Source organism: Lycorma delicatula, chromosome 3, assembly GCF_047948215.1.
Source record: "Lycorma delicatula isolate Av1 chromosome 3, ASM4794821v1, whole genome shotgun sequence".
Lineage (NCBI taxonomy): Eukaryota > Metazoa > Arthropoda > Insecta > Hemiptera > Fulgoridae > Lycorma > Lycorma delicatula.
This window is the reverse complement of record NC_134457.1, coordinates 147,709,116-147,732,380: the sequence shown is the minus strand read 5'-3', so window position 1 is coordinate 147,732,380 and position 23,265 is coordinate 147,709,116. Positions and strand designations below refer to the sequence as shown.

The 23,265-nt window shown below is 31.9% G+C and overlaps 2 protein-coding genes across 4 annotated transcripts in view; one reads left to right on the top strand and one right to left on the bottom strand.

Moving 5' to 3' along the window:
- Nucleotides 1-21,457, top strand: part of LOC142321226 (dicarboxylate carrier UCP2-like) — a 46,232-nt gene extending 24,775 nt beyond the window's left edge. The window contains exons 4-7 of the mRNA XM_075359220.1: nucleotides 5,198-5,410; nucleotides 9,295-9,435; nucleotides 15,578-15,716; nucleotides 21,305-21,457. Of these exons, the coding sequence (XP_075215335.1) occupies nucleotides 5,198-5,410; nucleotides 9,295-9,435; nucleotides 15,578-15,716; nucleotides 21,305-21,389 (578 nt within the window). The 3' untranslated portion in view covers nucleotides 21,390-21,457. The remainder of the gene's footprint in view (nucleotides 1-5,197; nucleotides 5,411-9,294; nucleotides 9,436-15,577; nucleotides 15,717-21,304) is intronic.
- Nucleotides 20,927-23,265, bottom strand: part of Stoml2 (stomatin like 2) — a 44,313-nt gene continuing 41,974 nt past the window's right edge. Inside the window, exon 9 of one of the 3 annotated variants that reach the window (XM_075360772.1) lies at nucleotides 20,927-21,214. The gene's annotated coding sequence lies outside the window, so the exon portion shown is untranslated. The remainder of the gene's footprint in view (nucleotides 21,215-23,265) is intronic. The other 2 variants (XM_075360771.1, XM_075360770.1) reach the window with 2 other exon arrangements.

Below are 23,265 nucleotides of genomic sequence, written 5' to 3'. Positions count from 1 at the left end.
GTGTGCAGTAAGATAAAAATGAAAAATTTTGGGATATCTACACGGAGGATATGAACAGAGATACGCTGGAAAAACAGGTGTCTAAATATTTAAAGGTGCAGTAAACGGCGGGTACGAACATTACAAGTGTTGTATAACGTGGATGGTCCCAGATACCTATGTAAATGAGGATTTGCAAGAAAATGAGTTAAAAAAGAAACCGAGTTAAAAACGGGTGATTTGGTTATCGAACAGACAACCAAATCACCCGTTTGGAAGACGAACAGAGTAAGATACTAGCAGCTGGTCAGCTGGCTTGGTTTATACGAAAGTGATGGCTCCCGCAATCAAGTACGCGCGACAAGGCTTAATCTAAACGCACTTGTAGCGAGACGACAAAAAGCGTGGTGTACAGGATCCAGCATCTTGAGCACGGTATGACGCATTGAAGAATAGGCGATGCAACCATAATCCAAACGGGACCGAACTAAAGAATAAAGGCAACGTACATGGTCGATTGGCTCCCCATTTGGTATTGCCAAGGTCTCGTAGCACATCTAGATTTTTAAACATCTCGCTTTTAACTGTTTGATCCACGTAAGATTATCAAAAAGCAACCTAGAAATTTAACGTCAGGAGAGATAGCAATTGGCTTTCTATTGATAAGGACTTGTGGATTACAAGAGTTACGTAAACAAGAAAAGATGACACATTTTGTTTTCTCAGATGAGAATGTAAAGCCGGTGACCTTGGATCAAACGTCAAGGCAATATATAGTATTCTGTAGCAATCTCTTAGCTCTGGGTGTTGTACGTGATATAGTCATGATGTATGAAGCAAAATAATTAACAAATCAGGACCATGAAAAAGGTAGCTGCACACATTTAGTAATACTGTTGATGGCTGTAGTAAACAAGGTGACACTTATATACTTCCTTGAAGCACTCTATTCCCCAAAATCACGCTACTCACAGAATCGACACAGAATCTCCAACATTAAGAAACCTCTAATAAAGGCAAGCATATTGCGCACGACTTCCCATTCTTTAACGGTGTTTAGAATTCCAAGTCGCCAGGCCGTATCATACGCCCTACTGATGTCAAAGAAAATAGTGACGAGTTGCTGGCGGAGCAGAAAAGAATTTTTGATAGTTGTTTGCAATGATACCAGGTGGTCAATGGAAGATCGTCTTTGGGGGAAACCACATTGTTCTAAAAATATCAGAGCTTGTTTTTCTAGATACTATGTAAGCTTGCGGTACTGGTATAACAATGGATTTCGATCAGACGGATGGAAAGACTTGTGCAGAGAACAACACATTAAAATATGCAATAAGTGATATAGTGCCGAATTGGGAAGGTCTGAGAGCTTACTGAGATGAATGTTGTCAGGTTCAGGGGAGGTGTCACTTGAGTTTTTTAATGCATGTGACAACTCTTTGAATGTAAAGAGAGCATTTAATTTGCCAACCGAATCACCACCCTTTAAGGGTACTATTACCATTTGCATCTCACGTCTCAAATTCATTAGTATATGATAAAGTTAGGGACACCGAACGAAAACAGTCTGCCAGGATATTTGCGACTGCAGAAGATGACATTAGAAGTTCTTCATGAATAAGTCTGAGGATATGCTGTTTTTGAGATCCGAAAATTGTACGAAGCTTCATCCATACAGTAGACGTGGGAGTAGTGCGTGAGGTGATGTCTACGTAATTCCTCCATGACGTTTCCCTAGCAACTATGACCACAAGACGACATATCGTTCTAGCCTTACGATACAAATTTAGATGTTCATTTGTAGATTTGCGGTTAAAATTACGCAGTGCCTGCCATCGTTTCCTAATCGCGTTTTGGCAATGATCATTCTACTAATGAATGGAGGGATTTCCATGGGGCGTCTTGATTTCTTGATGTTTGTGGAATGAATCTACTAGCATTCTCGATTACCAGGAATGTAAAAGAGGTAAGCTGATCTAGGGCGTCAGTACTATCGTCATACTGTGATGGGAAGGCTTTATGGTAATCGTTTCAATTTGTTCTTTCAACAATTTATCTCCAGAGTGTTTTTTTTCATCAAGCGGTTGGCATCAAAAGGAATAACAATTGGTTCATGGTCACTGCCGTAAACGCCATCGCAAACAGACCAATTAGACGAGGGTGTAAACTCGATGAGCGTAAGAAGAGGTCGATTTAGGAAAAAGTACCAGTAATATGACATAATATGATCCACATTCAGTAGGCGGAGGTCCAAGTCTTGTCTCATTCTATCTTTGATATTTCTGGAGGGGCATTAAAGTCTCCTACTATTAACGACGGAGATGGAATTTGGAGGGTATTTTCTATATTTAGTGCATCGAACTTGGAGTTAAGTGAGAGATGTAGAATGTATATGCGCAATTTGAAAGGGACAGAGATTTTTATGACGGTTGCAGGAATGAAGTTAGCTATTGGTATCCTGGTAGCCGATATTTTGACCTGCATGATGTTAGCACCCCCACCACTCTCTCTATTATCTACGAGACATTCGTAACTCTCACAGAAATAGCTCCTGAGTGTTACAGGATCTTGTTGCAGAAAGTGCGTTTCTTGGAAGCACATTATTAAAGGTTCTTCTGCACGCATCCGTACTCTTAACATTTTTAATGCGGGTCCGATGAATTCGAACGTCCCACTGGATAATGTTCATTACATATCCATAATTCTGTATCTGGGTAGATACAGAATTTCTGATGGATACAAAGTTAATTATAGGTGATTCGATTTTTCTTTAAAAAATTTGTAATTTTAATAACCTCCGATGCCCTGGAGTCGGGCAGTTTCTCAACCACATACTCCAGTACTCTTATTTTCTCCGGTGTTACCGGAATGTAAACGTTAGTATAAGAGAGGGAGTAGGTTCCTTCATTCCGCTCTGACGTTTTATAATTCGTTTCACCTCTACAACACCTAGAAGACGAAGTTCTTCAGCAATCTCACTAATATCGATCTCAAAAAGATTACTTGTTGGCTGGTATTCAAGGATTTGTGACATACCGCCTTTATGTTGATACTACCCATATATTGGTGAGACGCAAGAGTGATCGGTTCCATTAGTTATTTATGCCAATTACCATATAGCAGTTTGAAATTTTAGTATTTTAATTAAGATATAAAATGCAATTTATGTTTGTTTACTACAACAAACATGTCGTGGCCGGGGGATGATAACGCCGAAGCGTTTTTCGTCGAGAATAAACAACAAAAAAAAATCTGTTCGTCCGTAAACGTCTCGACCAATATCGATCTGTCTCTTAACTTCCTAATGTTTTTCGGTGAACCTCTTGAACCCGTTATCACGTTATTTATCAGGAAGGCAATATCTTTGAGGAAGCCTCCTTTCTGATTGTTTAGAAGAACTACAAATCTTATATTTTTATACTGTGGACTATTTAAAAAACTATTCTCTTAAATCCTCGTCAGGACTTTTATCATTGATCCCCGTCAGGACTTTAGTCAACATTGACTTTTATCCTCGTCAGGTAAAGCTGAGTGAGGTCTTTATAAATGTCATTGAGTAATGGTTTTCTCAGATGCACCACCAACCATCATAGGATTTAAATCAGGACTAGTAATTTTGGTCCCACGAGTACCAGGGAAATTTAGGATCACCTTTGAAAAGCACAAGTTTCCAGACACTAGAGCTACATACAACTGGGTTGGCCCAGGTGCCCAGAAGACATTGTTCGAGAGATTGAACACATACAGCCATTCACCTTCTGGGACGATAGTTTCCATCTTGGGTTACGTTTGTGTTTCATAAGGTGTCGCAACATCACCAACAGTAAGTGTAAGATGAAAATGTGTAGGATGTTGTTTTGTAGTTGTGTAAGGGTATATGTTGTAATTTGTGTGGTGTTCTTGGTGTAGTGTAGGTGTATAGTGTAAAATGTTCAGCAGCTCAGAGTATAGTAGGAAGAAAAGCTACATAGGCTAGGGCTGTGGGGACGCCAACCCCCAAAACCTTAAAGAGTAAGACTCCCTGTTGAAAAGTTATCCCCATTGATAGATAGGGACTTCACTGCTGTATCTTGAGACATCGTGTATGTTCATCATTATCTGTGCACAATTTTTTTTTTGTTGTTTTGGTTGTACACAATTTAATTCTGCACAGACATTTTTGCATGGGAAAATAAATTTAACAGAAAAATGTAATATCTTGATTGGACTTCAATGAAATAATTGTGAAGATCCTCAAGTATGGGATACATATCATTATGATTCATTTTTTATTTTTTTTAGCACTACTTTTTTATCTTTTTTAGCCATCCTTATCCTATATGAGAACAATAAAATTAGATTTTTGAAAGATGTATTATTTTCACAATAGCTTTAGATATAACAAAAAGAGAGACTTATTTCAAGGGTTGCTCTTCTGTGTGACTCTGATAATTCAGAAACGTGATCTTTGTGGCAAAAGAACAAGATTTTGCTTCATTGAATTTTTATTCCCTTGAGAACTGCTAAATTAAATAGCCATCCTAGCAGAGTGCACATGTAACAAAACTATGTTTGCATCTACAATCTAACTAGGAGCAAAATTATACACTGGCTTCATCATGGTTCTTAGAGGACTCATTCAAGGTTTACTTCGTAGAACCATATACCTATCAACACAATGTCACTCTTACATTATAGTAGTGGTTGGTTCAAAATACAGTACAATGGCTTATCTAGTATTATGTTATCTAGAAAAATAAATGTTTTACGTGTTACTGTTTAGTGTACATATTTATGGTGTACAGTATGTTATATTGTGTGTTTAGAGTAGATGTTTATGTGGGTATGAATATAGCTTGTGTAATAGTAGGAAAAAGATAACTAACTTGGAATCTCATGATCACTCTTCCCATACACTAAAACGTTGAAAGCTCGTGAGAGATATTTTGGAGATGACTTCACAGACATGTATGAGTGCTTAAGATTTTGTTTTTATTATGTACATAATAATAAATATGTATAAAAATTATTTATGTTCTGTTAAAATCTACATAAAATGTGAATATGCAGTTTATCTAATGATAGAAAATTATTTTCATCTCACTCTGTCTGAAAATTAAATAATTATTTATTGATCTTTTAACAATGAATTTCCAAGTTACACAAACAGTTCCTTCCTCCGCATTTTTAAACAAACTATTTAAAAAGCAATTAACTATTGACATGAAATTTGTTCTAGATGACACAAGTGACAAAGGAATAGATGTGCCAGTAAGGGTTAGTGCTGGTTTAACATCAGGATTTTTATGTGTAGTAATAGCACAGCCAACTGATGTTGTGAAAATCAGATTTCAAGCAATGACAAGAGGAGGTGAAGGACAAAGATACAGAAATACCAGAGAAGCATATGCTACTATATATAATCAAGAAGGTTTACATGGTCTTTGGAAAGGTATAACTAATAGGTTAAAATAACTCACCGTTAATTTTTAGTGCAGTAAAATTAGGCCTTTTAGAAGAAATAATTTCTACTGCACTGAATTTTTCTGTATAGATGTTACACAGAGGCGTGGATGCATACAACATACACTCACACAATACATTAAAGAGTATTATTAATTGTACAGAATTTTTCTGTTTCCTAAAAAAAAGTAGAAACAGAAGTTATATTTTTTAATCTTTTCTAAAAAAAATGATTGTATATAAAAAAATATATATCTAGAACAAAAATAAATCTACTTCTACTTCTTGGAGTGTCTATGTGCTTTCTAATACAAGTTAATGCTTTATAATAAAGTGATATATTATTTAATGTTCATTAACTAAAAATATATTAATAATGAATATGTTATTAAATTATCTTGTAGTGTACTTCATAAATATACATTAAACAAAAAAAAAGAAAAATTTTCCTTTAAATGTAAAGAAAATCTAACACTTTAAGAAAGAGTAAAATGCTTTTAGGAATTTATGTTTATAATACACAGAGGCCATTTCAGTAATCAGTCCATGTTATCTATGAAAGGGAAGGACTAAATTACTTAAATGGTCATGTGTAGTTAAAACTCTTAGCATTTTCAGAAAGGATAGTTGTATAGAACTTTTTATATGAACTGCAGCAATTCATGTCAAAAGGACAGTACTGTGTTTCCTGCATATCACTAATTCTTTTTAATATTTTAAACACATACACTGCAATACTTTTAGTACAGAGTAATTACAGAATTTGCTAAGGGGAAGGAATATCTCTCAATTTCTTTGGATAAAACTAGTATTACTTTTTAGTTGAGTAAAGAGTATATTATTTTTATCTGCGAAGTTTTGACATTTTCTGAAAAAATGGATAAATTGAATTTGGAGCTGTAATAAATAATTTTGTTTTAAAAGATTTAACCTTGATGGAAGTGCAATAAGAGATAGATTACACTTTTAAACATTCTTCCCCTTTGTTTTTGACGGCTTTAACAATCTACCAAAAACACATTCGACTTACCACATATCAAAGGTGTTTAGACTAAATGTGATCACGCTGAATTTCTTTGATGTTTTAAAACAGTAGATGAAACAAGGATTAACTATCAAACTCCATAGATCAAACATTGGGAGTGGGAGCCAATGAAAGTGCACCAAAGAAAGCAAAAATGGCTTCATCTGCAGGAATAGTCATGACTATGACTCATACACCTTATCACCTGTTTGAATTTTTTAAATAAGATTTTTACCACCATTTACTAATTCAAAAGTACTTTTCAACATGGTCATTATCAATCAATTATTAATTGTCAATAGAACGCAAAAATGCATTTAAATGTGCTATTGTTTTACTTTGGTTGTATGAAGTAATGTTGGTACAGCACAGCTACTTACTGTGCAGTACTGCTAGTGTACTGTATCAAGATATCAATCCACAATCTATTGCCACCTTGTGCATCAACTGAGCATACTAAATTCTAATTAATACATTCATTACTGTTAAAATTTTATTGTTCTAAATAACAAATGGGAGATAACAATTATCCTGAGTTTAAAATACTTAAATCACTCTGAATGGTTTATAAATTGTTCTCCATACTTTATTGTACAATTTTAAAAATTTCACTGCCAGTAAACATAGTAATTAAAATGAAAGAAATAGATACATTAACAGATTAAATAATTTGCATGTTCAAATAATAAAAGTATATTCAGTGCAAAAAGGCTGACTGATTGTAGAGAATGTAAAGTTAAATCAATTAAAAGGTTAGTAGTGATTACACAGTACAGTTTATAAATACTGAACTCATACTTCTTTTTCTCACTCACTATGCCCTGAATGGCCTGTTTATATCAGCTGGTATTGCATGTAGATTTCTTTGGAGGATGATAAGAAATACAAAGCTGAATATTATTTCCTTTAGCAAGTTTATAACTGCTTTTGTAATGTTTTATATCATATAGAAGAAAATCTTGGATGGAATAACTTTCATTCTCAAAAATTATGTAAAACATTCTCAAATTACACAATTGCAGTGTATAAAGTAATTTTATTTTTCTATAGAAAGTTGTCTAATTCATTGCTTATAAACAAATATATAAAAAAATATCTGTTGCGTTTGTAAAAAAAGTAAAGAAAAATACAATCTTATTTGTTTTTTTTAAAGTCAACAACCTGTCTGTTCATAATATTATTTAAATTTATATGCTTACAGGTAAATAAAAAAGTTCTCTTAACTAATACAGATGCAAAAGAATTTATAAATAGAAACTCAGCTTTTATCAATAAAGTAATATCATACTATGAATTTATCATGGTGGAATGTCATTTCATTAAGGTTTTAATAAGCTTTCTGCTAGTTCATTAAAAAAAAAAAAAAATCACTGAAAATTGAGCACTGACAGGAAATAGATAAATAGCACTAGATAAATAAAATAAATAGCGCTGACATGACCACTAAAATTTATAAGACTTTTACATTGAGAATGTGAATGTTGAGTCTTATCTCAAGCGATAGTTAGCACCACAAGAAATAGATATTGCATTCTCAAAGCAAGGTGAAGTTACACTATATATCTCTCACGAGACTCTTGATGAAGAAGGGGACCATTAATAAAGGTGTGCGATCAGCTCAGTCTTATGTCTTACCTCTTCATTATTTTTATCTCTAGGATTCGGTGAAGTAAATATACAAAAGAGCAAACTAAAAATCCTATAAAAGCAGCAATTGTCTTTCTGAAAACCAATCACAACCTTTAATTCTGTAAACAGTGTCTGTGGTAACATCTGGAATTACATTAATTATGCTCTTACAAAAATGAAAGTGTAGGATTTGTGTTACTAAAAAAGCTGAATAAATGAAATTAATTCAAAAATTTCATAAAATTTGTTGTTCATATTGTGATTTAGATTATAATTTGATTACACATGACTTACACATGAGATTTTGTTCATTATGGTTTTATTAGCTCTGTTTAGATAAAAAAAAGGTGTAAATCTAATCTTTTATCTAATTTAGTTAAGGTGTGTTTCTCAAGAAAAATACTCCTATAAAAACATAGCAATTTCTCTCGGTTGATTTCTTTGATGTTTTTGTGCGCTAGATATTGCATTAACAGGTGAATAATTATTTGTCAGGTTTAAAATTAAAGAAATATGTTTTTAAAATGTGTACTAATACACTGTGCTCAGTAGCAACACTATTTCTGTATCATTACTGTCGTAAATACCATTATAACTTTAATTAACATTAAAGGTCTTTCAAGAGAAGATACAGTGTTTATACTAGTCATGAGTTAGAGTTGGTTTCAACATGCATTATCAATAGCCATGGCACTGTAACCCATGTAGTTTTTAAGTTGTCTTGTTCCTAAGTTCTTTAATACATGATACATCTGTGATAAGTTTTGTACTGTGATTAACACCTTTAGAATGCATTTTAAATTAGCTGGTTTTCAAACATACAAAGCCAGTTTAGGTATAATATTAATGAAAAGTGACAGTGAATTTTAAACATTACAAAGTCTAACTTGATTTACTGGTGGAACCTCGTAATCAGGACAAATTATGATGGTGTGGACCATATGTCAAATCTACAACTAACTATAGTAGTTGCAGACACTATTGAAAAATCATAGTTGGCTGAATCACAACAGATTCTTCTAATATCAGGAGCATCTCTGGGATAGAACACTAGCATTTAAAGTCTATGTGTACCACTAGTGGTGTACACTGTTAGAGAGTCCTGTTAAAAGAATTATGATGCTTGATATCTGAATAATTTTGGTACCATGTAAGAGAGGTTAGTTTTATTTGGAATACCTAGATGAGAAAACAAATTGATTCTTTTAATCTGTTTGTAGGAACTACAGCTAATGCAGTACGAAATTCAATTGTAAACTGTGCAGAAATAGTAATTTATGACATAGTTAAAGAGATTATATTAAGAAAAAAATTAATGGAAGATAACATCATTTGTCATTTTACAACAGCTTCCATTGCAGGTATATAAATAAAACAAAGTATTTGCGAAAATAAATTAATAACATTTGCTTAATTAAAAATGATGGAATTAGATAAATCAGTTGAGTATAATTAAATAGCAAAATATTTAATTAATTTTTGTTTACAGTTATTTAAATATTAATAATTTTGTTATGTGGTTGTATATACAAATAAACAAAACTTGGGAATATTTTTAATACCTGAAAACAATTGGCAAATGTTGAACTATGTGAAAAATAGCTAGCTAAAAGTCTAATAAAAATTATCATTATATCCATATTTTAACTATGAAATAAGAGTTTTTAGAATGCCAATACAACTAATACTGTGATCACCATAAAATGAAATCACTCTTGGTTTCACAAAATCAATACATATTGTGGTATGATAAGAAGATCAGAAAATAATAACAAAGAATTGGGCAAGAATTACATTAAATTTATAGCTAACCAGAAAATGGATGCATTATTTTTTTAATTTTATCAAAATAAACAAAAAGTACATTGAGCAGGCTTGTCTCCATTGTGAAGAGTTATGTTTACGATGAAGTACATCCATGATAGTAAAAATATTAACAGCACACACTAAACTATTTTCTTCAGAATATAAATCTTGAAACTCTTCCTGGCAATTATGAAAGAAACAGCATTAGTGTCAGTATGGAAAATATTCCAGCCTTTCCACCTAGATCCCAAAAGCTTGGCTAGTTTCTTTGATAGTACAAATCCCTATCAAGGTTGTTTAATTCAACTTCAGTTATCAGATGAGATTCATCTTGCTCTTATATAAGGCATGAGGCATGACTTATAGAAGATGGTAAATTTGAGTGTTGCATTGTGTCTTAGGATTTATTATTTATTTCTTTTATTTTGTAATATGGAAATAACAGACCAGCAAATGATCTTGTGGTTCATGTCACACCATCAAATTGGCAAAACTCATGTGCCAATTACCCGTAGCCAGTCTGTCAGATGTTTTCATACAGGCTGAACAGGATGTGAGGAGCCCAGTTCTTATCTTGGTTCCCAACCTTGATAAAAATATAGTTCATAACATTTTTTAACTAATGGGGGTCAAACTTCATCGTCCTTAAATGTCAAATCTCCATACATGTAACAGAAGTTATCCAGATTACTTACTCATTTCATTGGAATATTTATTCACTAATACAACAAACCTGACTCAGTGACTGTAAATCACAAAAAAAAATGAAATCAAAGTAGGTGCACACACAAAGCAAACATTTAAATAATAGTGTTTTGTTAATTGTATGACTCGGAGACTGCTCTGTGCTGACATGTTATAGAACCTACTGTGAATGAGTCATCATGCATATACAACTATTATCATTTTAATGTTATGTTTGTACCATACCTTCTGTTGGAAATCACTTAAAATATTATTTTATGCAGATAGGTTATCCTTAAAAAATGTGTAATTCTGCAAAAGCAATACTTAAAAATTATCAATTTGCATTTGATATTGATAGGAACATAATATACAAAGAGGGTGACAATGGAACAATACACATAGAAATAGTATCTATATAAAACATTGTTTTGGAACTGATATGGAAAATGTATGTTTGTGGGTATTACTTTGAAAAGTCAAACGAGAGTACTTTTGGTTGCATCTTCTTATACTCAGTTTTAGCTTTTTTACATCTTCACAATGTGGTTTCCAGTCATCCTTATTCATTTCATTCTTTTTCTCTGTTAATTTTTTAATATCTGAGAATAAAAATGTTATTACTACCAACATATCTTTTTAAAGTTGATCATACCACCTCGATTGGAGTGAAATCAGGGTGGTAAGGTGGAAGTCGCAGAATCTGATGCCCGTGTTTGTTTAATAGTTCATCAAAATGGTACTATTTTTTAATTTTTTTGTGATTTAATTATGTCATACAACTGTGGTATATTGCCCTTTTCTAACCAATTAATCAAGCCCACTTTTCCTATCATTTGAATTCGGAGGCTTCTCTAGAATAGAATTGTGGTATGGTGCCTCATTGATAACCGCTGAATGGGGGGAGAAAGACCAGTAATTAATTTTTCAGATGCTCACTTTATGAACTAATGTTGATGCTGTCATGACAGTCACCGCTTTTTGAACTCGTTTTCCAAGTTAACATTGGGTTTGGAATAAATCCCATTTCTCCTCCAGTATGGATTAATATTTACTGATCACTTTTAATTATTGGCACTTTTATTCCTATACTACTGTAATCTGACCACAATTTTGTTGTCAAATGGGATGTTAAAATATATAATTCATCCAAATAAACAATCAAGAAATTCCCTTTTCTGCAATTGGTCATTTTCTTAAATATTCTACTCTCTTCCATTGGATGTCTTCTTTCTCAATCAAAAGTTTCCTATTATTAGCAGCTTTACACCACTTAAACCCTAACTCTTTCACAATAGCTGCTAGTATAATTCTAGAACCTTGAAATTGAATATTTTTTGAAGTTCATGTAATTTAATTAATGAAGGCAATTCATTATATTTTGTGTGAAACTCGTTAAATGTTCTTCTTACTATGACTTGATCAAAACTGTCTAAATCCACTAACTGGTTTTGAACATTGTTTATACTTTTTTGGTGTGCTGAACGAGCACGACTGTGATTTAGATTTAAGAAGATCCTGCTTTTCTTTTCGGAGTTATTGAACTTGTGATCTTGTGCCTTTGTTCACATTTTTGAATGTTTATTAAATGTTCTAATTTTCCTAAATTTATTAATTCTTTCTTCATAAAATTGTATACATTATTAACTATTTCATGAGCTTGATTGACTATGGCGCTTTTTATTCTTAACTATGCATTTAGATTTTGCTGCTGCAAAAAATGAACAAAAAACATACATTACAGAAGGAAATAATTAAACCATTCGTACTGGGACACGCCAAGAATTGAACTAAATCAATTTACTGAAAATGTTAAGTAAAGATTAGTATTGAATATTAGCCAACAATGTGATAAAAAAAATAATTAGCTACTCTATGAATATGTAGAAAATAAAATAAACTATTAATAGATTATTATAATTAATTTATAGGGTATAGGCCTATTATTTAATGGTGATGTTTATAGTAATAAACTTCTACTTATGGATGTTTATTACTATATACATCACTAACAATACTAATACCCATTATAACAAGTACATATAAATAAATCTCAAATGAAATATTTTGATAACCTTTATTCATATAAAGCGGTTATTAATTTGTTGAATATCTTAATGTAGTGTAATAATAATCTATTAATATTAGTATAAAGTATTTGGTTTTGAACTGTATACAGTAAGAAATATTTATAAGTACAGAAAATGTTTTTAAAGAAATTATTCTGAAATTAAACAAAATGATAATAAATTTTAATTGTGGAAAGAATTTTTGCATTTATGAAAATAGTTAACATACTGTATTGCAGAATACTTGATTTCTGAATGAGCCTAATGTTTCTAGAAAAGTAATATAATGCCCTGCAAAGTAACTGTCTGTCTTGTACAAGCAAGCTTTTATACTCATACATACAGCACTCTTTATGTTTTTTATCTATGGAAACTTACTTTACATTTATTTATGGTCAATCAGTTTAAACTACTGACATTTCATCCTGTTCTGCAACAATTTATTCATTCCATTGAAATTAAACAATCAGATTTTCAGGAGTGTAGATGATTTAATAATTCCCAAGACACTCTTCCAGGGATAAATTTATGTATACTTGTTTTACATTAATTATTGTATTTTTATAGTATTATTGATTCAATACGTAAATAGATATACTGGAACTAATTTAATATGCACTTTATGACATTATCAATGTTATAATACACTGCTGGTTTTCTCTGGCCTGAATTTTTTAAATTCTTAAGAAATTTAATCACAAATCTCATTGTACACTTGAACTTCTGATGTTTAATTGTAAAATCTGTTCCATGTTAATGTTTGTGTAAAGATTATTTTGTACTGTGAAGGAAATACTTGTGACAATATTAAACTTATGACCCATTTTTTTATTTAAGAAAAGAACATTTTACAGACTCAATTTACAGGAAAATTCAAGCAAAAAACTATGATTTGTGGGAGTTAATTGGTGCTACAGATTAACCTGCAGCCAGATTTTTTTTGAGCCCAGAAATAGTAAAAATAACTTGCCTAGTATTTCTTTTAAAACATTGCTATTTATAAAATTTGTCTTTTTTTTTAATAAAGTAAAGCTTTATTTTAATAAGTAGTCATATAGGATTAACTATTATCTATGACAGGTCTTTAAATGTAACAGCTGCAGACAGAGAGAATTGCAGACTGAAAATTGTAAAAAAAAATGTAACTGAAGAAACTTGACGCATCACCCTCAGAGACTGGAGAGAATTATTTGAAAGATTAATTCATTAAAGTCAACACACATTGACAATTCTTATGACCTCTGTATATATTAAATTAATGTTTTAAATTCTAATTATGCAATTAATTAGAGTAGTAGCTTTAGCCCAAAAACTAAGAGCCAATGAACAATAGTTAAAGTAGCTTTAGCCTAAAAACACTGAGCATATGAACAATAGAGCTAACAATTGTTAGACCTATGAACAATTTTTGGAATAAATTAACAGAAAAGCCACAAGCAGAACCGTACCACATGAATTCCACTTGGATACTTGGTACCTATTGAACTCCACTTAGTACCTATTTAGGGGGCCTTGGATAATGAAAAAAGGAGGAACATCAGGGCAACATGCAATCTTGCCCGTGCCTTACTGCTTATATATTATTACTTGCTTGTTATATATATTATTTAATTAAAATATTGTATTCTAAATATTCTTAACAGAAAGCCAAACACTTGATAGTTGTTGATTTCTACGATTACAATATTGGTAGTACTATATCAATTATTGTAATATGTCATCAGCCATTAAAATACTCTTGACATAAAAATGACAACATAATTAATGAAAAAACTGCATGTATAATAAAAAATGAAAAGATTACAGGGTGGGGATATATGAAATTTTTTTTTATCTTAAGTTCTTTCAAATTAATTTTTTGTAAAATGTTAGTAAAATTATCCCAGTAATTTCAGCTGTAACATGTTATAAATGATAATAATATAAAATATAAATGATACCAGACTTCATAAGAAACTAACAAAAATTAACTCATTTAAGTCATATAAGCAACAAAAATTGTCACTATGTGCTTGTAATCTGAGAGGTGAAAACCTGCTAGAATAAAAAATTGTAGAATGATTATTAAATCTAACAAAAAGTACAGTAAATGATACACTATAAACAAATAAAAATTCTTTTCAAAAAAAGAATATTATTCACCAGTCGTAATTAATTGTAAAGTATTAATAGGAATACCTATTATAAATCAATGTTTAATTATACTTTAGCTATTAAAAAAAAAAACATATCCCAATTAAAAGCAGTTTTTTATCTATTATTATTGTTTTATACTGTCTCAGAAAATAGTAAATAGTGATTGTTAAAAAAAATCTGTTTTATTAATAGTTTACTATTCCTGATACTAATTATTTACTCACTGTAACAGGATTGCTTGAAAGTGATCAGCTGAGATCTCTTCCTTTGAAATTTAGTTAATTACTAATTCTGAAGTCAGATAAAAATCCCTGCAAAACTAAATAAGAAAATATGTTCCAGAATCTCTTTATTGTTTACTCTATACTTGTCATCCTAGACAAAACAGTAAAGTAATCTAATAAAATGCCAGTCCCTCAATGAGTTAATTCCTTCCTCTGTTCTTCTCTTTCATTTATTCTTTCTTGTACGTATACCATAGGAATTATGTCATCTGTTGCCCTGACATCTGTAGCGCTGTATTGGCATTTTATGGTAGCCTAGTGGAGCAGTAACTTCATTGTGATGTAGGAATGTTCAGGTTGTTTCCTATCTACAGGTTGAACATAAAGCAAGACTAGTGTGGCACATGTATCTATTTAAAAAATTCATACCGGTTACCACTTCTAAAATGGTACTCTAACCAGAAAGTATATATGTGCAATAATAATCTCATTCTAATAAGAATTATTTTAAAACAAATAATTTTGGAGATATTTTTACAAATTATGATTTATAACTATTTTATAATTTATTTTTATTAATATAGGTTTATGTGCAACATTTGTGGCATCACCAGTCGATGTAATTAAAACACGTTATATGAATTCACCAAAAGGTACTTATAGAAGTGCTTTAGATTGTGCAATAAAAACTTGTAAAGAAGGAATTGGTGCATTTTATAAAGGGTTAGTAAAACCAATTATAAAAAAATTAATTTATTAAATGAATAACTCAAACTAAATGATAAGCTCATTCAATGTGAAGGCATAAAAACTATATTCATGAACTGTGAAACCTCAACTTTTTCAAACATAATACTTCTGTTTTAAAAATAGGAAGTATCTGGCATTTTTATTTCATTATAATAGTAGTTCTATAAGCAGTTTACTATGTATTGTTTCTTATATTGTGTATTAAATGCAATGCTTATCTTTCTTTAACATATAAAACACATAGAAGAATATCAAAAGCAGCTTGCAGGAAGAAAAAATATATTTTCAACTTAAAGAGAAATTGTGCAAAAGCAAACATGTTTGATTTAGTTGATAGAAAGAATAAACAAATAAATGAGTTGCGGCAAAAGGTTATCTCAATTCCCCTCCTAAAGCAACATTGTTAATCTTAAATGTTTATTACAACAGATGGCTGTAATAAAACTCTGTCTTCGTTTATTTGTAATTTTGTATTTATTCATTTTTATTATTAATGAACTTTATTAATTAATACATTTTACACATATTAAATTCTTTAATTTTTTAGTTTTCATTCTCAATTTATTAGAAATGTATGGGTAAATATATATATATATGAGAATGTTAATAAAAAATATACTTCTTTAGAGAACAAGTTCTTTATATATTTTAAGTTGTTCTATGCCACATAACTGAGTCTTCATCAAATCTGATGATGGAATTGTCTAACATTTCTTTACAAATATACTTGGAATCCCACATTTTTTCTTCAGTTTCAACGTGGCTTATGTAATACATTTCCATATGATAACACCAATTTCCTTTTGGTGTGTATCATTTTTACTTTTTTTTTAATCTTCCCACTAATCATTTTACTTTCTTGATGTGGCCCAGTTGGTAATGTTCCTTTTTCAAATGTTCTGGAATCTGTATAATATTTCACTTAACATCATAGTTATTCAATTTACCATACAATGATAAAAAGGGTAAATGAAGAACTGCACAATTGTACATTTTAGCCAGTTTATCATCTTTTACTTTCTAGTTACCTTTTTTTATTAAGTTTACTGATTTTGTAAGTTTAAGCTTTACATTTTTTCTAACACATGAATTATCTTATTTTGCAACTTTTCAACTCTTGCAAGTTTCTACCAGGACTAATGTGATTTTTTCGAATCTAATGCTGTGGTATAAAGCAATATCAGTTATGCTACCCAGTTTATTTACAAATCTCTAGGCAGAAAATCTGCATTAATTGCTGTATTGACTACTCTAACTTTTTCCCTTTACCAGATTTTTTTTTTAGACTGCTTCTAACCCTTTTTTCTTTTCTTTTTTTTGGGTGAAAAATATTTTTATGTTATCATCGCCCAGAAAACAAAATGTAAACTTAACACAGAAATTTAAAAACAAAATCAAAGCAAACTAAATTATTAAAAACAAACACAAAATTAAAAAAAAAAAAACTAAAATGTTAGACACAAAATCATACAACTACTGGATTACATACAATTAAAATATTAGCAATGGAGGAACAAAAACACCTGGTCCAAAATGTCTTTATTATTGCCCAGGAATTTTCGCCAAATTCAAGTTTACGATGCAAAGCTGCATAATGTATGCATTCCACAAAAATGTAGTGCATAGTCAATCAGCAGTTGCATCGTATTCATACTGTTGCATTTACTGCTGATATCAGATACCTGTGAGTAGCTCTTGTATGTCCTATCCGCAATCGGCAGAGGACCACTTCCTCACGACAAATTTTCCTGTATGAGGAGTCCCATGGCAACACAGAACCTTAATGTGCTGGAGTTGTTGTCTACTGTAGCCATCCTCCAGTCATGTTGACACTTTGTGCGAAGAGAGTTTTACATAGTGAATAAAGTCGGATGTAGTAACATGGCTTGTGAAGTATGGTTGATTACATGTGTCTTTAGCAGCAGAATCTATATGTTAATTACCTGGAATCCCCACATGGCTAGAGATCCAGCAGAAATTCACTTGTGGGTTGCAATGGTTCAACTTGGTGGTTGCATTGTAGATTTCAGTGATGATAGGTTGTCTGGAATAAAAATTATCTAAGGCTTAGAGAGCACTACACGAGTTGCTACAAATAAGGATATGATGATACTTAGGGTTAATGATATTCAAAGCCTTATTTATTGCATACAGTTCAGCAGTAAAGACACTTATAAAGGTAGATAAAACATATAGCTTTGGTCATGAACAATAAATGCGCTGGTATCATTCTGTTTCGATCCATCTGTGTATACTACTCGTCTGGGTTTGTCTTGGCAAGAATATGGTGAAACATTTGTTGAAAGAAAATAGGTGGTGTTGATTCTCTATTGTATATCGTGAGTCAAACATAAAATTTATAAGATTGATTCTCCATGGAGAATATGAATACGGATAAATTGGGAAAAATAGTAGGTGCGTCAACATTCATAAGGTGAAGTAAATGTTGGTTGTGAATACCTAAATGTGCAGTATGACATGGATGGTCCTCATATCTTTAAAAATAAGAATTTCTAAGGACTGTGTCAAAAGCCAGTTGATTTGGCTGTCCCTTAAGATGGGTAAAATAAATGTCAAAACCTGATTCCATCTATCCCAAAGTGATGATGGTTCACCACATTCAACAAGGATGATTATGATAGGGCTTGATCTAAAGGCACCTGTAGTATGCCAAAGGAAAGCATGATGTTCAGCATCTAGCATTGTAAGCATGGTATTACGCGTTGTAGAGTAGGCGACACAACCATAATTTAAACAGGAATGAACTAAGGAATAGTAAAAACGCAACATATATGACTGATCAGCACCCCAATTAGTATTGCTAAGGACTTGAAGCATATCTAAAAGTTTGAAACATGTTGTTTTTAATTCTTTGATGTGTTTCACCCACGTAAGGCGGCTATCAAAAAATAAACCTAAAAATCTGACATCAGCAAAGATAGCAATTAGCTATCCACTGAGAAAAACTTGTGAAATAAAGGGGTCCCACAGGCGAGAAAAGACTACACATTTTGTTTTCTTGGTGAAATGTGAAGCCAGTAATCTTGGACCAAACTTCAAGGTGAGATACAGTGTTCTGTAGTAGTCTCTTCACCGTGGCTATTGAATTTGAATGGGATGCAATATATATATAGCAAAATCATCAACAAATAAAGAACATGAAACAGGTGTCTATACACATTTAGTAATATGGCTATAGAAAATAAGGTGGCACTTAATACACTTCCTTGAGGTACTCCATTCTCCAAGTTGATGCTACTCGAGAATCTCCAACCTGAATGCGAAAAGTTTGGCCATTCAAGAAACTCTTAATAAAAGCAAGTATATTGCCGTTGACTCTCCATTCTTTGAGGGTGTTTAGAATACCATGTCACCAGGCTGTGTCAAACGCCTTTCTGATACCAAAGAAATTAGCGACAATGCGCTGTAGGAAAGTGTTTTGAATAGCTGTTTCCAATGACACTAAATAGTCAATAGAGGATCGTCCTTCTTCCACACTGTTCTCGATAAAAAAGGTCATGTCTCTCCAAGTACCATGTAAGTCTGTGGTTCACCATTCTCTCCATTACCTTGAATAGGATGCTTATCAAGGAGATAGGGTGGTAGCTTGAGGGACTTGTTTTGTCATTACCAGTACAACAATGGCTTTTGACTAGACGGGTGGGAAGACTTGTGCAGAGAATAGATCATTATAAATGTTCAATAGATGTTGTAACACCGAATGAGGAAGAGGTGTGATTGCATACCCAGATGAACACTGTCAGGTCCAGGGACGTGTTACGTGAGATTTTAAGTGCACGTGACAACTCGTTGAATGCGAATGGAGCTTTAATTCACCAACCAAATCACCAATGTTCAACGATAATACTTTTATCTGTAACTTGTACTTTTTTATATGATGAACTGAGAGGCACCGAGCGGAAAGTATTAGCTAAGGTAGATGCCACCGCAGAAGATGCTGAAAGGGGTCCTCCTACATGAATAAGCCTGAGAGTAAATTGTTTTGGTAACCTACTAATCGCATGAATCTTTTTCCACACAGTAGACGTCGGAGTAGTGCGTGAGATGGTGTCCATGCATTTCCTCCTAGTGTCCAAGAATAACCGACAACATACTGCTGTAGCTTTACAGTACAAACTTAGATGTTAATTTGTAAGCCTGCGGTTAAATTTACAGTGACTGCTGTCGTTTGCCAATAGTGTTTTGGCAATCATCATTCCACCAAGGAATGGAAGGACATCTAGGATTTCTAGATGTTTGTGGGATAGATCTATTAGCTGGCTCAATTATCATGGACGTAAAAGAGGAAAGCTGATCAAGGATGCCTGGCCCACTGTTGTACTGTAATGGGAAGCCTTTATGGTAACCATTCCAATCCGCCTTTTCAACAATCTATCTACGTGTTCTAACCGTTCCAATCTGCCTTTTTAACAGTCCATCTTCACGGTCTTTTCACCACATTGCAAACAGACCAATTAAGACGAGGGAATAAACTCAGCGAGCACACAGAGAGGTGGTTGTTGGATAATGTACCAGATCATAAGGATATGTATGTGTGTGACCCATCAATCAGTAGACAAAGGTCCAAGTCTTTTCTCACTCTGTTTATCATATTTCCTCGTTTATCAACTACTATTATTTTTTAAAATGAATAAAATAAAATATGTTGTATACAATTTTTGGGAAGACATGAATGATATCACTGTGGCAGAGGGTGGACCATTTAGAAGTATAAAGATTGATTTTTTTTAATCAACTAGACAGATCTTTTATAATATTGGATGACTTAGAGCCCATGCAGAGTTAGTCCATGGTATCACTTTTTTAAATTATAAAATAATTTTGATATGCAGCCTGAATTCCTGACAAGTTATAGAAAAAATATATTTCATTACAATAATTTAGAATTATAACCATTTTAATTTAAATAGTTAATTTCACAATATAAACTGTAGAAAGATCTGAAGTTACACCTCCAAAAATGGAAAAGATTTAAGACATTCTTGATTAGGAATTGTAAGAGTAAGGAAGGCAATTGGACATTTTTGATGAAATAGGATAATTTCTCATACATCATTTTATGATGAAAGCAAATTATTTATTTACACATACAAGGGATTCTTGTACACATATTATAAGTTTAAATAAATCTTTATCCATAATTATCATAAATGTTTACAACATAGATAAGTGAAATAAATAGGAGCTAGATAAACAGTGTGATAGTAGAACTGATGACTACAGAAAATGAATATTATAAATTTCATTCAATCAGACAAAACTTTATAAGGTATTTACTCTTTTGTTACTGAGAGTCAGGTAGAGATGTCTAGCACAGTTTGGAAACCACCTTGCATAAGCAGTAGTATATTTGATGATCAGACAAAAATTTCCAGTTTGATGTAGTTTGCAATCCAATTTTAAGAGATCAATTCAGTATAAAAATGAAAATAACAAAGGCACAGCACAAACTGTAGAAAAAAAAACATTTAATTAGACAATTTTGTAAAGTATTCTTATTAATTTTTAATGTCACAAATAAATTTGTATGATTTTTTCAGTTTTGTACCTTCATTTGTTCGTATATCATCATGGAATATAGTGATGTGGATTACTTTTGAGCAATTAAAAAGACTTGCAACATGAATTACAACATATTCTCTTTAAATTACTTTTTCACCTTATCGCCAATATGTACATTATTATAAAAATTAACAATTGCATTAAAAATAAATTTTTAATTAAATTACAAACTCTGAATTGGTTATTTGGTAGATGAAAAAAGTAATTCTCTAAATTAAAAAAAACTCACTGATTTTAAATTTAAAACCAAAAACAAAATAATGGAAGTGAACCTTCTTCCTATGTCCTGGACTACTGCTTGTTACGACAACACGAACTGGTCTTTCGATTGCTTCCTGGGGCAACCTAAACTTCTTTGCCCCAAAAGTTGATAATACTATACGAAATAGTCACAACAGTTTCAAAGTTGCCTCCATTTCAAACTCAACGGATGGTACTGAAGAACGAGGACCATAGTGGTATGGGTGTGATAAGGAAGGGTGATGATTACAGCTTGAATTTATCAGTACAAAATGGAGCCAATTATTGTCTTCACAAGGTACGTTTCAAAATGTTGAATTTTTTTAAAAAGTGACTTACAGATCTAATACCTTGAACGTAAGCCATATCCTATTTTTCCTCAGTGATTTTGGGTTAAAAAGCTGCAGCCTATACACAATTAAATACAGTACATAAAATGATAAAGCACCACCCCCCGCTATAGGCCTTGCTTTCAGATGATACTTGCCATATTGTGTCGTTTTCAGTGCTGTCCATCGAGTTTGAAATGTAGGTGATTTTGAAACTCTTGGTGACCATTTTGTGTGATATGAGCTTCCATACTATCATGAGTTTCAATACTATAATTTATGTAGTAAGAAGTAACATTTAATATGTATTAAAATTTCATATTCCCACGTTCAAGCTTTGCAGTCTTCTGTGGTGAATTTTGAATAATATCATTTATAATGAAATGCACTTCCATTTGAGGAAATCATTTAGTAGTAGAAGTAAAAAAAACGAAGTACTCATGAAACACAAGTAGATATTTTTGTTTTAATTTTAATTTTTTTTAAAATTGTAAGAAAATTTAGAATTAGAATCCTAAATATAAGATACTGCTGTCTTCTAAGTTCAGAGGGTGACATTGTAGGAAAAGAAGAATAAAGATGTCCGAAAGAAGCCTAAAGTGAAAGCTGCGATAATAATTTTTACTGTTGTAAATGTCTGTTGTGACGGTGGAATCCCGACTGAGGCCTGGCTAATGACTGTGAATCAGTTAAAGGGTCTACAGGCGACCTCTGGTAAAGCCCCTCAGGGCTCAGAAAGGAAGGGGTGGTGTGGCAACTGGAATGGCCACAAGGCGAATGTCTTCCCCTGTGGGGTTAGTTTGTCTTTAGTAAGTTAAAGATGAATGTGTGAATGAGTATTTGGAATTTAACTAATTGGATTCAAGTTTGTGTGCACATATAAATGAAATGGGACATTTTCAGTATCATGTTAAGTTTGAAGTTTGATGTCTGCATCATTCTGGTATTTTGGTCAAAAATGATTTTGTTTTAGGGTGGACATTCTTAATTCCATCTATATATATCTTTTTTTTTTTTTTTTTTTTTTTTTTAATGAATATTCAAACCTTAAAATTCTATGAAATTGACTGATATATCAATAACTCTTATTTATATTGAAGAAAAAGTTCCTTTGGTAGTCCTTTAGTATGATTTCCTCTACAATAAGGTTTAAAATTTCATAAGAAAACAAATGTTTTATATATTTCAATAATTATTGTTAAAGCTTTTTTATTCTAAGGGTATGTATTATGATAATTATATTTTTCTTTACTTCTGAACTGGAGTCAACTTCATATCACTCATCTTCTGAAGGCTCCACCTCTTCTATAGTTTCTTTTTCTGCTTCTAAATACTTTTCTGAAACTGTATTTTTATTATTAGATGAAGTG